Source organism: Talpa occidentalis, unplaced genomic scaffold, assembly GCF_014898055.3.
Source record: "Talpa occidentalis isolate TD23 unplaced genomic scaffold, MPIMG_talOcc4v2.1 talOcc4.10, whole genome shotgun sequence".
Lineage (NCBI taxonomy): Eukaryota > Metazoa > Chordata > Mammalia > Eulipotyphla > Talpidae > Talpa > Talpa occidentalis.
In genome coordinates, this window is record NW_023600993.1 from 88533490 (window position 1) to 88547899 (window position 14410).

The 14410-nt window shown below is 48.6% G+C and overlaps 1 protein-coding gene across 1 annotated transcript; it reads left to right on the forward strand.

Annotated features, from left to right (window-relative positions):
* Window positions 1–3050: 3050 nt before the first annotated feature.
* Window positions 3051–5837, forward strand: ZCCHC3 (zinc finger CCHC-type containing 3). Its single transcript, XM_037521234.2, has one exon. The coding sequence runs from the start codon at window positions 3156–3158 to the stop codon at window positions 4365–4367; it is 1212 nt and encodes a 403-aa protein (XP_037377131.1). The 5' UTR covers window positions 3051–3155; the 3' UTR covers window positions 4368–5837.
* Window positions 5838–14410: the final 8573 nt, after the last annotated feature.

The following is a 14410-nucleotide window of genomic DNA, read 5'->3' on the forward strand; positions in this document are numbered from 1 at the left end:
TATTTATTAATGCATACAAGAGCTGGGGTAAGCCCAGAGATGTGGGGGTCAAGAGGATTCACTAGAGACAGTGGGGAGCAGAAAAGGCAGGTTAATTGAATTACACTGCTGAGGGGGCCTCTCTGGTGGCGCAGGTGGTTGAGCACAGCACTGTGAAGTTGTCCACAGCCTCTGCAGTGCCCCTTCCATCCCCGCCAGTCTTGGAGCAACCCACATGGCGAGCAGACCTCTCCTGTCTGGCCTGCTGCTCTCCTCAGCAGTGTATTTCAGCAGTCTGCCTGTTCTGTTCCCTGCTCTGTCTCTGGTGAGTCCTCTTACCCTCCTGCGCATCTGGCCTGTACCCCGGCTCTTATATAAATAAATCTTAAAAAAAAAAAAAGAAAGAAAGAAATACACTGCTGAGGGGAGCAGCAGGTAGAACAGGAGAGGTCTGCTGTGCAATATGGGTTAGCAACCTGGCCCTGCATTGAACTTGTGCTGCAGTGGCTGGTGATAGCTTGGTAGTGCTGAGATTTAACCCCTTGTGGACCTACAGAAGCCCAAGGTAGAGCAAAGATTTTAAAGTGTACTGCAGTTTAAAAATTAGGGCCTTCTTGGTGGTGCAAGGGGTTAAGATGCAACCTATGAAGTTATCCACAGCCTCTGCAGCACAAATTCGATCTCCCAGCTAGCCAGGGAGAACCCACATGGCACAGCAGACCTCTCCTGACTCACCTCCTGCTCCCCGCAGCAGTGTACTTCAGTCAATCTGCCTGTTCTGTTCCCCACTCTGTCTCTGGTGAATTCTCTCACCCCCACACCTCTGGCCTGTACCCCAGCTCTTTTATACATAAATAAATAAAACTTTTAAAAAATAAAAAATAATTTGGAGGGAGCAAGTCATTTGAAATTACCTTAACTTCAGTAGGGAATAAATGGTACTACAGAGCCCTAGACCAGAGCTCCCAAATTTTTCCCCTCTTAAAAATCCTAAGAATATGATTTGAGGGGGCTAGGGGAGGGGGAATCAGAGTCAAAATAAGGGGGGGTGGGAATTATATGGGGAATATAACCAAGATGAAAATGCTATGTTGTGCAAAAACGAAAAATGATGTAAAAAATGTATTAAAAAAAGGTAAATAAATAAGCCTCTAAAAAAAATAAAATAAAACTTTAAAAAAAAATGATTTGAATTGCACTGCATTTCTTTTGAGCATTCAATTCAAGTGTTCCAAAATATCTAATAGAATAATCTGTATTGGAAGGTAGAATTATTTGAAATGTCACACCTCATTTCCGTACATGGAGGAGTGTCCAATTCCTCTCCTCGGCTATGATGCTTAACAAACTTAATGCACGGATTATTCTCTCACCCCAAATTGAGAGGCTGCACCTATAAGTACCCCCCACAACATGTCTTGTGATTCCAGATGGTACCTACTCAGGATGCTCCATCAAAAGGTGAAGTGCTACTCCCAGAAATATATGAAAGAATGAGTAAAGAGGTTTGGGCTGATGAAACACTGGGACATGCCAAAAATGCAGACTCCGTAAGAATAGAAGTGGTGGAAGGGAGCAGAGCCCCAAGGAGAAAGCAAGACCTCTAAGAGGAAGCTTTCTGGAGAACTCAGCCAATATTACAAAAGTCACTCCAATCCAGCCTCATTTGTCACTGCTGCTCCCCCTATAACATTCTGATTTTACTGGTAAAGAAATCCCACACAAATGAGTATCATTTTGTATAGGATTTAATATTGTCCAGGACATATATCCAAACTTGCTATATCTTTACACTCTGCTAACTGCCATACATGGTTTCACATTGAGGTCATCAAACAATTGACACCTTGTAGAAGGGCTGAGATTTGCAGCAGTGAAGTCAAACTTGGGTCTCCCTGAGTCCATAATCCACGTTTTCTTGCCCTAAAGTAGGGGAGTCACTGAAGCACCCTCAAATACATACACATGTGCTTAAGCAAAGCCGACGGAATAATGTTAAACCCATCCCCTCAGCTACCCTAGTTTTACCAATACTTCCAAAGTGCCAGTGGCGTGAGATGAGGAATAGAAATGCTGTCCTGTACTAACTTTAGCCAGGAAATCTGTATGTTAAAAAAGAGATTTATTGGAGAGTATGGTGCAAATCATCCATGATCCTTAAAGTCTACAGCAAAGCACTGAAGAAATATTAACCACCTACATCTGGTGCCACCTATTAACTTTGCTACCTCAGCCAAGTAATTTAAACCTCACCCTGCCACTCCTCCCACCTCCCCCCAACCAGTCTCAAGCCCCTGCCTCCCGTAAAATGAGTATAATTACAGCATTGTTTGGGTAGATTTCATGTGATAATGCTTGCAATGTGCTTAGAACAGTACTGGACACTTAATCGCTCAGTATAAACGACCTCAGGAGTGCGATGGCAAGCTTCTGAAAAACACAATGTAAGATGGCTTACTTGGAAATCTATCCGAAAATAAGGAGTGAAGCCTATGGGTAGCGTGTCGGAGTATACACAATGTGGGCGATGGCGGAAATACTCAAACGACAATGGTATAAAGTTGATTGTAAAATTCTTCCAACTTTCCGTGTGTCTGAAAAGTGTTCCCAAGCCAACACTGGACCATCAGGGCAAGTGCATGGGGGCACGCTTCAGGAGGGGGCCGGGCTAGGCACCGTTTCTGTTTCTGTTTTTCTGACTAGAAAAGGTAAAACGAAGCAACAGCAAAACGGGAGAGATCCTGCAAAACGGGAGAGAGCCTGCAAAACGGGAGAGAGCCTGCAGCACGCTACCCCGCCCTTGCCCCGTGGACCGTTAGTAACACTACTCGAATGAAATCATCCAGGGCCGCTTGCGAAACAGCAAATCCTCGAGAGCAAGGCCGGGGGCTGCCAAGCGCTCGCGAGGGACAAGGACGCGCTCCAAGGCCCCGTCCCGCCCGGGCGCCGCGGAGGTGGGGTCGGAGCGCGCGCGGGCGGAAGCGCGGCCCGGCTAGCGGGGGGCTCCGGGCGCCGCGTGTAAATACCTTTGGGGGGAGGAGGCGGGGGAGAGAAGCGTCGAATTTCAGGGGGGAAAAAAAAAATCCCCAAACCCCCACAGCCCCGGGCGGGCGGGCGCGCGCGATGGGCGCCCTTTGGCTGCGGGAGCGAGTGGAGGATGCTGGGAAGGAGGTAAAATGGCCACCGGCGGCGGCGCGGAAGAGGAGAGGAAGCGGGGGCGGCCGCAGCTGCTGCCCCCCGCGCGCCCCGCGGCCCGGGGCGAGGAGGCCGAGGGCGGCCGCGAGAAGATGGGCTGGGCCCAGGTGGTGAAGAATCTGGCCGAGAAGAAGGGCGAGTTCCGCGAGTCGCGCGCGCCGCGGCGGGAGGAGGAAGGCAGCGGGGGCGCGGGCGGCGGGCTCGGGGCCCCCGCGGGCCTCGCGGCTCCGGGCCTCGGCGACTTCCCGCCGGCCGGGCGCGGGGACCCGAAGGGCGGCCGGAGAGAACCGGCGGCCGAGGCGGCGGACCCCCGCAAGAAGAAGGGCGCAGTCGAGGCGGGCAAGAGGAAGAAGGCCGAGCCGGCGGCCATGGCGGCCCCGGCCAGGCCCGGGACGGCCGAGGACGTGGCCGAGCTGGCCCCGCAGGACGAGCAGGCGGCGGCGGGCCCCGCGGGCGGCCCGGGCAAGGGCCGCTTCCTCGTGCGCATCTGCTTCCAGGGAGACGAGGGCGCCTGCCCGACCCGGGACTTCGTGGTGGGCGCGCTCATCCTGCGCTCCATCGGCATGGACCCCGGCGACATCTACGCGGTCATCCAGATCCCGGGCAGCCGCGAGTTCGACGTGAGCTTCCGCTCCGCCGAGAAGCTGGCCCTGTTCCTGCGCGTCTACGAGGAGAAGCGCGAGCAGGAGGACTGCTGGGAGAACTTTGTGGTGCTGGGGCGGAGCAAGTCCAGCCTGAAGACGCTCTTCATCCTCTTCCGGAACGAGACGGTGGACGTGGAGGACATCGTGACCTGGCTCAAGCGCCACTGCGACGTGCTGGCCGTGCCGGTGAAAGTGACCGACAGGTTTGGGATCTGGACCGGGGAGTACAAGTGCGAGATCGAGCTGCGCCAGGGGGAGGGCGGGGTCAGGCACCTGCCGGGGGCCTTCTTCTTGGGGGCCGAGAGGGGCTACAGCTGGTACAAGGGGCAGCCCAAGACGTGCTTTAAATGTGGTTCGCGGACCCACATGAGCGGCAGCTGCACGCAGGACAGGTGCTTCAGGTGCGGGGAGGAGGGGCACCTGAGCCCTTACTGCCGGAAGGGCATCGTGTGCAACCTCTGTGGCAAGCGAGGACACGCCTTTGCCCAGTGTCCCAAAGCCGTCCACAATTCCGTGTCAACTCAGCTAACCGGCGTGGCCGGGCACTGAACACCCGCCTGCCTGCCAGGGTGAACACACAGCCAGCTTACCCCTCTTAAGTGCCAAAACTTTTTTTTAAACCATTTTTTATCGTTTTTGAAGGAGACCTTTTTAAAACCTACAAGACATCTCTCTCCGCCTTCTTAAACCAAGTTTACTCCGTTTCAGCCTTTTCTGAATTGATGACTCTGTCATCACAGAACTGTAGTGTGCACATATGTCCCTCTTTTTTTTTTTAAATTTTGGTTTTGTTTTTGTATTTGGGGAATTTCTTTTTTTTTTTGGTTTGATTTTGTAACTTTTACTCCCCACTCCTTGTGTTCTCCCTAGATTTTCACCCTTTGGGCTGCCTTGCTCATATTTACGCCCCAGCGCTAGTTACGGGGCCCAGCACCTCGTAGGCACTCCAGTGTTTGTTGAATTGAGAACATTGTTGACTGTGCTTCTGTCAGGGTGTCTACCTATTGCAGCTCTTCCCTTCCCCTTTTAATTTGCTGCTTCTAATCTATGTGATCTGACATTTTGTGAAACCAGTGTTGTTAGAAAGTGTATGTAATCTGAGTCAATAAGCTCTGAATGGTGGCCAGGGGCCTCTCTTAAGGCTTAAAAATTAATGGACTATGTGACAGCTCTTTTAGTGACTCAGATGCCATTTTTCATAGAATCATGAAATCTGGAATTTTCCTGCTGGAAAGGAACCTACAAATTGGTTTAGGCCAATCCCCATCTTCCAACAGATGAAACAGACCCAGAACAATTAAATGACTGGGTCAAAATCACATAGCTGTCTGGTGCCAGAACTAGCCTAGAGTTCCCTAACCCCAAACCCGGTGCTCATTCCACTACCTCTCACACTTCACAACATTTTCCTCAACACTTGAGGGCCCAGAAAGCCTGCTCTCTTCAGGATAATGAGCCTAAAGGAATACTAAGATATCATCTGGTGGAGGAAACAGGTTTAAAGGGCTCCTGCATGCTAGAGAGATAGGGAAGGGACATAGGAATGTAATCCAGGGTGTGCGCATTGCTCCCTGGGCTGTCATATCTAGTTTAAAGGGTTCCAGCTCCTTTGGGGCCTTCCCCTTCCCCATGCATTGCCACCAGTGAGAAGTGGGGGTTTTCCTGAGTAAGAAAACCCACCACCAGTTTACAATTACACCTTAGCCTCAATAACTAGAAACCCCAGAGCAACAACTAACTGAAGCTCATCTGCAACCTCCTAACTCTCAGGAGGAAGGAGACTTTAATCCAGAATTAAAAGTGAGCTGTTAACTCTAAAATGTACTTGCAAAATAGGTCAAGCAAGAGGGCATTGTGTTAACTAAGTGTTATCAAGTTAAAGTTGAAAAAACAATACACTGCTTTTCTTTTAATTTTTGGTTTTACTTTGCTTTACATTTTGCTATTTCCTTGTGGCTTAGAATGTAAAATCGATTGTTAAAAGTTTTGTTCTGAATAAATATTTATCTTTTGTATTGCTAACACTGCTGCTCTATTTCCTTTCAAAGTGTTAGGTGCACAGCACAATGATGGTGGTTCAATCCATACTTCCTACACCACATTTGTTTACCCTGCAAATACATTTCCAGCCCCTGCTGGCAACACTTAGCACTTACTATGTTGTGCCAGGCCCTTTGGAGTTGTTACCTAAACCCTGTTTGTCACGATCGCTTAGCACGCTGTTAAAGCTTGGTTTTAAGTCCAAACTCAGCTCCAAGGAATCATAATTACTGGAGTGAGTGAAAATATTGTTAGTAATCATCCCCAAGCAATTCTGATGCACAGCCAGATTTGAGACCTCAGTTGTGCACATACTAAGTGAGGGATGTCTGCCCTCAGGAGATTACAAAGCAGTGGGAACGAAGAAAGGTGTTTCATCATTATCTCACAGTTAGTGTAAGTGCCACAAATTGAATACAAGACACTCATGGACTTTTAAAGAAAATGCATTTCCTCCGGCTATAAGAGAGTTGGAGAGAAAGGAGGCTTCAGGAAACTTCCCAGAGGCCTGGCTTACTCCTCCGGGCTAGCCTGGAAGACCGAATTCTTTAGAATTGACTTGAGATGTTAAAGCTGCCAAGGTATTGTTCTCTAACTCAGTGATTTGAGGGGAGCCTTGCCTTCTAGAGCCAGCTCAGACCCTCTCCTTGTCTCCCAAAGCATACAGGCTCTTCCCTCCCTCCCTTCTCTCCCCCCCTCATCTTTTTCCCTTTATCCGTTTTCCTCCCTCTTGGGTCTGGAGGCCTGAGGCCTGGAGAAAGCCTGCATTCATCATATTCCCCACCCCCTTCCTCCTAGCAGGCGCACAGCCAGGGAGCCTCCCTGGAAGGAATCTTCCCTCTCTCCACCCCTTCCTCCCAACTCTCCTAGATGGCGCAGAGGAAGAAACTGTTTCCCTGCCCATCCCCCACTGGATCCGCTCTAGGGCCTCCTGCCTATCAGCCCAGGGTCCAAGCCTTGGGCTAGAGCTGAACAACCTCCCCCAGCTTCCTCTCTTGATCTAGCAACCCTCAAATTACAATTCCTCTCAGTACCTGGGCTCCTGGAGTGCCCCAGACTGGCTCCCAACTAACTAACATACAATTTTGAGCAAACAGTGAGGGCTGTTAGAGGCAGGCCCTGTGCAAGGTGCTCTGCTTATACCATGAACAAGGCAGTGTATTTGCAGAGGGAGACACACATAAAGAACAAATAGACAATTTTTAAAATAGTATTAATTACTTTTAAATATTCTGAAAAAATAAACCTGAGTATAGAATTTTCTGGAGTTGGGGTTTCCCGGAAAAGGTGTCTCTCTTGAAACTTGCAAGATTATAAGAGCCTGATAGGGCCTCCCCTGACGGCGCAGGCGGTTGAGCACTGCGCTGTGAAGCTGTCTGCAGCCTCTGCAGTGCCTGTTCGATCCCTGCTGGCACCGGAGATACCCACATGGCACAGCAGACCTCTCCTGTCTTGCCCGCTGCTCCCCTCGGCAGTAAATTTCAGTCAGTCTGCCTGTTCTGTTCCCCGCTCTGTCTCTGGTGAATCCTTTCATCCTCCCGTGCATCTGGCCTGTACCCCATTCTTGTATGCATGAATAAATAAATCTTTTTAAAAAAAAAAAACTTATGAAGAGGGAAGAAAACCAAGCAGCAGTTGGGGCCTCCCCGGTGGCGCAGCGGTTGAGCACAGGGCTGCGAAGCTGCGAAGCTGCCTGCAGCCTCTGCAGCACCAGTTTGAGCCTCTGCAGCGCCAGTTTGAGCCTCTGCAGCACCAGTTCGAGCCTCTGCAGCACCAGTTCGAGCCTCTGCAGCGCCAGTTTGATCCCCTGCCGCCGGCCACCGGGCGAGGATCCCCACATGGCGCGCAGACCTCTCCTGCCGCCCACTGCTCCCCTCAGCAGTGTACCTTGGTCCTTCTGCCTGTTCTGCTCTCCGCTCTGGCTCTGGTGAGTTCTCCCACCCTCTCTCGCTTCTTCTGACTGTACCCAGTGCTTGTATAAATAAATAAATAAATCTTAAAAAAAAAAAAAAAAGAAAACCAAGGAGCAGAAACAACCGATGCAAGGACCTGGAGGCCACAGAACACAGCCTGTTGAGGCTGGCTGAAAAATCACAGGAAGGTGTGGTTCGGAAAAGGCCAATAAGAGGTGACACAAGTCACTGTCAATTAAGAGTCTTGATTTTGTCCTAACACCCTCCAGCCTCCATTCCATTCATTCATTCAACACATGTTTGTTAACCTCCAACCCTTTCTAAGTGATGGAATATAGCAAAATAGTTTCCTTCCTCAAATTGTAGAGTCACACAAATCCATAATTACAAACTATGATAATGCATTGAAAGAAAAAGAGTGATAATGAGTTTAACAAGGAAAATTGATCTGGTCTTAGAAGTCAAGAATAACTTCCAGAGAAAATATTTTATCTAAGAAGGAAAAAACATATAAGGAGTTAATTGAAAGATGGGGGTGGACATTAAATTAGGTGGTGGCAAGGGTATTAGCCTAGGCAAAAGGGGGAGCAATGCTATAGTGGGGGGAGGCCTGGCCAATTCTAGAAACTAAATGAAGTCCAGTATATCAGTTGAGATTTAGAAACAAACTACAGCACACCCACTACAGCCTTCCACTGGACAGACAGCTATGGAAGGCCCTGCTTGAAATCACTCTACATATAGAAGTCAAAAGCCCTGGGCTGGATATTAGGAATGACTCCTGTAAAACTAGAACTAATCTACCAGGAGTGCTACTACTACTCTCATAGCAAGAAGGAACCAGGGCCTCCCTGGTGGCACAAGGGGTTAAGCCTCAGCACTATGAAGCTAACAGCAGTCACTGCATCATGAGTTTGAGAGTTTGATCCCCAGCCAGGGAGATAACCCACGTGGCACAGCTGACCTCTCCTGCCTCACCCACTGCTCTCCCCAGCAGTGTATTTCAGTCAATCCACCTGTTCTGCGCCCTACTCTGTCTCTGATGAATCCTCTCACTCCCAACCCCCACCTTTGGCCTTTAAAAAAAAAAAAAATTATTTTTCAAGCAAGGAAATGATAGAATTATAGTTGTATTTTTTTAATTATTTATTTATGCATACAAGAATTGGGGTCCATGTCAGAGGTGCAGGGGATGGGGTGGTGAGAGGATTCACCAGAGACAGAGTGGGGTGTATTAACAGGCAGATTGACTGAAATACACTGCTGAGGGGTCTGTTGTGCCATGTGGGTTAGCACCCTGGGGAGGGATCAGACAGCTTTGTTGTGCTGAGACTTAACTCCTTGCACAACCAAGGGGAACCCTCTCAAATACATTTGAAAATGAACAAAGATAGGGTATGCGGAGGTTTTTTTTTTTTTTTAAAGATTTATTTATTTATTTATTTATTTATACAGGCACTGGGTACAGTCAGAAGCACAGGAGGGTGAGAGAATTCACCAGAGCCAGAGCGGGGAGCAGAGCAGGCAGAAGGACAGAAGTACACTGCTGAGGGGAGCAGCGGGTGGCAGGAGAGGTCTGTGTGCCATGCGGGACCCTCCTCAGGTGGCCGGAGCAGCCAGGGATGGAATTGGCACCGCATCCTGCAACCCAGGGCTCAACCACTAGGCCACTGGGGAGGCCCGGGTATGCTGTTTACATATTTATTTGTTTGGGTTTTTTTTTTTTTTTTTTCAGTTTTAATGATATATTAACAAGTAAAAGTGTAAGATACTTAAAGTTGATAAAGTGATGATTTGATATAGTATGACATTTTAAAACAATAGAGTATATATATCTGCATTCTTATGTATAGACTAACTCTAGAAGAATATTAATGAAATTGCTAACTGTTGGAGTTTCTGAGTTGAACTGGATCTTTGCACTTTAGAACTGCAGCAAAATTTATTTTCCAAAGTTACATCCCTGATATTTTTTGTTCTTAAATTATTTCATGTATTGTCTCTGGCAAAAAAGAAAAAAAAGAAAGGTAATTAGCAAAAATAATGTAAAACACACAAGATTTCAAAAGAAATTCCTATGGTCTCTGCAGAGACAGGAGTCCATTTCCTCTGTCTTTAAAAATGAGAATGTGGATGGGGAAGTTTAAGACTCTACAGCAGCCAATTTACTGGTCCCCCTGCCACCAAACTGGTTCTTCAATCCAGGAAAGTCTTTTTTTCCAAAGTTACATCCCTGATATTTGATCACTTTACTCCTTAGCTTAAAGACCTTCAAAGACTTTATATCCTCTCTGGGGCCCACCACGCTGGGCTTGCTGGGACAAGCCAACCCCAGCCACCTCTCCACTCATGCTTCACCCCTTACCCAGGCTAGGCTCCAGCTACTTGGTCCAGGAATTCACCCTCCCCCACTGTGGTTAACCCTTACCTTCCTTGGCACTCAGCTCTTTTTTTTTTTTTTTTTAAAGATTTATTGGGTGGCATCCCTGGTGGCGCAAGGATTAAAGACAGTGCTATCAAGCTACTGCCAGCCACTACAGCACGAGTTCGAAGCCACTACAGCACGAGTTCGAAACTACAGCACGAGTTCGATCCCTGGCCAGCCAGGGAGCAACCCACATGGCTCAGCAGACCTCTCCTGCCTGGCCCGCTGCTCCCCTCAGCAGTGTATTTCAGTAGATCTGCTTGTTCTGCTCCCCACTCTCTCTGGTGAATCCTCTCACCCTGTGCCCCGTACCTCTGGTTTACAATCCAGTTCTTGTATGCATAAAAAAGATTTATTATTTATGTGTACAAGAGCTAGGGTACAAGGCCAGAGGTGCAGGGGCTGGGGATGGTGAGAGGATTCACCAGAGACAGAGTGGGGAGCAAAATACACTGCTGAAGGGAGTGGGGGAGGAGAGACAGGAGAGGTCTGCTATGCCATATGAGTCACCTCCCCTCCCAGGTAGGGGATTGAACTCCTGCTGCAGTGGCTGCCTACAGCTTCTTTGTGCTAAGACTTAACCCCTGCTCAGTTCTAATGCCACTTCCCTCACCTCCCAGATCGGGCCTCTAACACCTGCCCCTAGCCTCCTGGACTCTCCTTCTGGCAGTTTCTGCAGGTGTAATGATATGTTTTTGTATGCCACGGGTTGATTCATACCTGCCTGTGCCTCTCAATTTTGTGCTCTTCCCCAGAGGGCAGAGACCAAGACGTTTTCAGTCTAATTGTAGCTACAGCATTTAGCACTGTGCCTAGCACATAGTAGGAGCCAATAAATACTGCATGAATGATATAAATTCCTTGGCAGAGGTTGCACATCATATGTGTATGCTTGTTCTTTCATCATTCTTAAAGTATCCCTTTGCACACCTGTTACCCACTCTATACAGACGATTTATTCATTCATCTTTAAAAATTCACTCTTTCATGTTCTCACCATCGATAAGGGCTCCCTTCAGCCTGGGAGGCCATACCCTTCCTCCCCTATTTCTCTGAGGGCATAGCCTGCATGTTCGCTGACGCTCGGAGGCACAGGGGACACACCAGGCTCTGGGATTCCAAATGCCTGGCTTCAAAGATCCCTTACCCCAGGCAAGAGTAGCCCCTATCCTGAGCTGCCTCCTAAGAGGATGAGGATTTGGCTTGTAGGTACAGCAAGAGAAGAACAGCCCACCCTGAGTCTGTGCCCATTTTTTTCTAGAACATTCTGTGGGACCCCAGAATTCCCTTCCAAAATATCCCTAAGCTCATTTACGGAGTTTAGAATCTCATCTCTGGGCCTACCTGGTGGCTCAAGGGGTTAAGCACCGCACTATGAAGCAATCCACAGCCTCTGCAGCACCAGTTCAATCCCCCTGCCAGCCAGCGAGCAACCTACATGGCACAGCAGACCTCTCCTGACTCACCTGCTGCTCCCCTCAGCAGTGTATTCCTGTCGATCTGCCTGTTCTGCTCCCCACTCTGTCTCTGGTGAATCCTCTCACCTACCACACTTCTGGCCTGTACCCCAGTTCTTGTATGCATAAGTAAATAAATCTTTAAAAAAAAAAAGAGAGAGAGAATCTTATCTCTGGGTCTATCTCAGAGAGGGCAAACTACTGCCTCATGCACACCATCAGAACCTGAGGCGTAGGCAATATTGTAGTTGTTTGCCAGAGACAACCTGGATGTGGGGGCTAGAGTATCTATTTATGCTGGTCCCTCACTGATGGAAGGACAAGATCTGGGTGTAGGATCCAGGGGATAACACACTCTTGCATAGAATTCCAAGCATGCTGGAATTCTATATCAAACCTGGCCTTTCAAGTTGTTATGAAGATACATTTATTGAGGAGGATAGAACAGGGCCCCTTGGTGGTGCAAGGGGTTAAGTCTCAGCACTATGAAGCTATCACCAGCCACTGCAGCATCCCCAGCCAGGGAGCTGAACCCACACGGCACAGCAGATCTCTCCTGTCTCACCCCCTGCTCCCCTCAGCAGTGTATTCCGGTCAATCTGCCTGTTCTGTTCCCCACCGTGTCTCTGGTGAACCCTCTCAGCCCCCAAAACCTCTGCCTGTACCCCAGTTCTTATATACATAAATAAAAACAAATCTTTAAAAAAGAGGATGGAACGTATTTCATTTAACACTAATTAGTGTTAAATGTAGAGACATATGTACATGGGCCTTTAATGATATTCTCGTCCTGAGCCTCACAAACACCGCAGTTGGTGTCATTTCTTAGCTCAGACAAGCCACATCACCTTTCCAGGCCTGTTTGTTGCCAGAAAAATAGGTCTAATGAACTGTCTCATCAGGGCTGATGAGAGAGTGAGACAAAACAAGTCAGCTAAGGAGACTTGGCAGAGTGCCAGGCCCTCAATACACAGTAGCTATTACTGTTATTTTTCCCTTTTGTCCTTTGACTATCATTTCCCATGATTTTCTTTGACTCCAAACTGCTCTCTTTTACAGGATTTCCACGAGGCTCCTGCCTCCTTCTTCTTCCCCACACCAATAATGACAGTGTCCCCTTTCTCTCCACCTAGTCAAATCCTGCCCCCTTCTACAATAGTATGATAATAGCACTATTGACCGCTGGCTCACTTACTATGTTTCGGGCATTGTATTCAGAACTTGACATGCATTATCTCAACTCAGTTCTGACACCAACTCAATGAAGTGGGTACAGTTTATTACTCCCCAAACACAAAGACACTGGGCTCTGAAGAGCTGAAGCAGCTGGTAAGTGGCAGAGCCAGCAGGAATGTGAACCCTGGGAGTCTCACTGCGGAGTCAGGTCTCCCAGGTACCTACAGTCAGATTCTGCTTATCACCCTTCCTCCCCACCTCCCCACATCCCCACCACCCTTTCTCCCCCTCTCCCCACCACCCTTTCTCCCCCATCTTCCTTGGCGCCCTCAGGTCCAAGGCTGTCGTGCCCCCTCGACTCTGGGGCTCGGTCTGTGGTTTGTGGGCTTTCAGTCCAATAGGGCGGGCACTCTGTCACGCCACGTTGCCCACATCATGGAGCCTCCCTCCCTTTTCTCCATCTCCTTTCTCTTCCTTTCTCCCTTCCTCTAAGTACTGAGTTCCAACTCCGTGACAGGCTTTGTGTTCATTCACATGCAAAGTGTCACCAGTGGCATGGTCGGGGAGGATGGAGTTATATGTCATTTTTCTTTCTACTTTACGCCTTCTGTTTGGCTGATTCCTTTTTTTTTTTTTTTTTTTCTTTTTTTTAAGTGAGCACGCCGGCCAGGCCCAGGCGAAGCATTGAAACCAATTCAAATGCTGCTTTGCTAGGGTGATTCGGTGGGAGGAGGGTCTGTCTCCTTAACTCCCAGCCCCCACGCCGTCTCCACTGGCCCTCAAATCCAGGCCGCCCTGCCCCCTCCGGAAGGGGGAGTAGGGGGCGAACGCTGAAATCTGAGTGGCTCTTTCAAGCCTCCGTTGCCGTAGAAACCCGCTGCACAGGACTTGGAGGTCCATTACACCATCCTCGCGCCGCGGCCAATGGGATCCGCGCTCCATCCGGGAGCCCCGCCCCCAGCTTCCAGCAGCCACCAATGGGAAGGCTCTCAGCTTAGGGCCCCGCCCTCGGCCCAGGGACACCACCAATCAGCATCGACCCAGTTCTCCCGCAACCTTCAATGTAGCAACAAGACTAGTTTTTTTTTTTTTTTTTTTAAAGGAATTCTCCAAATTAGAAGGAACTAGCAGTAACGCCTCTGTCAGTTGCAGCCCGAATAATCTTGGGTTGGTACTTTATTTAAGTAGAACAAAACTGTTGTAGTTACACAACCGTGTATGTCATTCTCTACTAAAATAATTTTAGGCAATGAAAATTTAGGCAAAGGGATTGAGAGCTTCTCTGGATTTCTTTCAATATAGGTTTTTTCATTTATTTAAAGTCATCAAAGAGCTAGTCATCTTTCCTTGTTTGTATTTCAGATACATACAAATTAAAGATTTTTTTTTTTAAATGGGGAGTTCATGAAATATTGACCGAAGCAGGTAGCTGACTTACTAGACAAATTAACTCTTGAATTCAAAACATTAAAACCATAAGGGCCTCCTTGGTGGCTTAAGGGGTTAAGACAAACTATGAAGCTATCCCCAGCCACTGCAGCATGAGTTTGATGCCTGGCCAAGGAGCGTCCCACATGGCAC

Bases quoted from the DNA above. Each gene is read 5' to 3' on its own strand.
- ZCCHC3 (XM_037521234.2), top strand. From the start codon at position 3,156: ATGGCCACCGGCGGCGGCGCGGAAGAGGAGAGGAAGCGGGGGCGGCCG.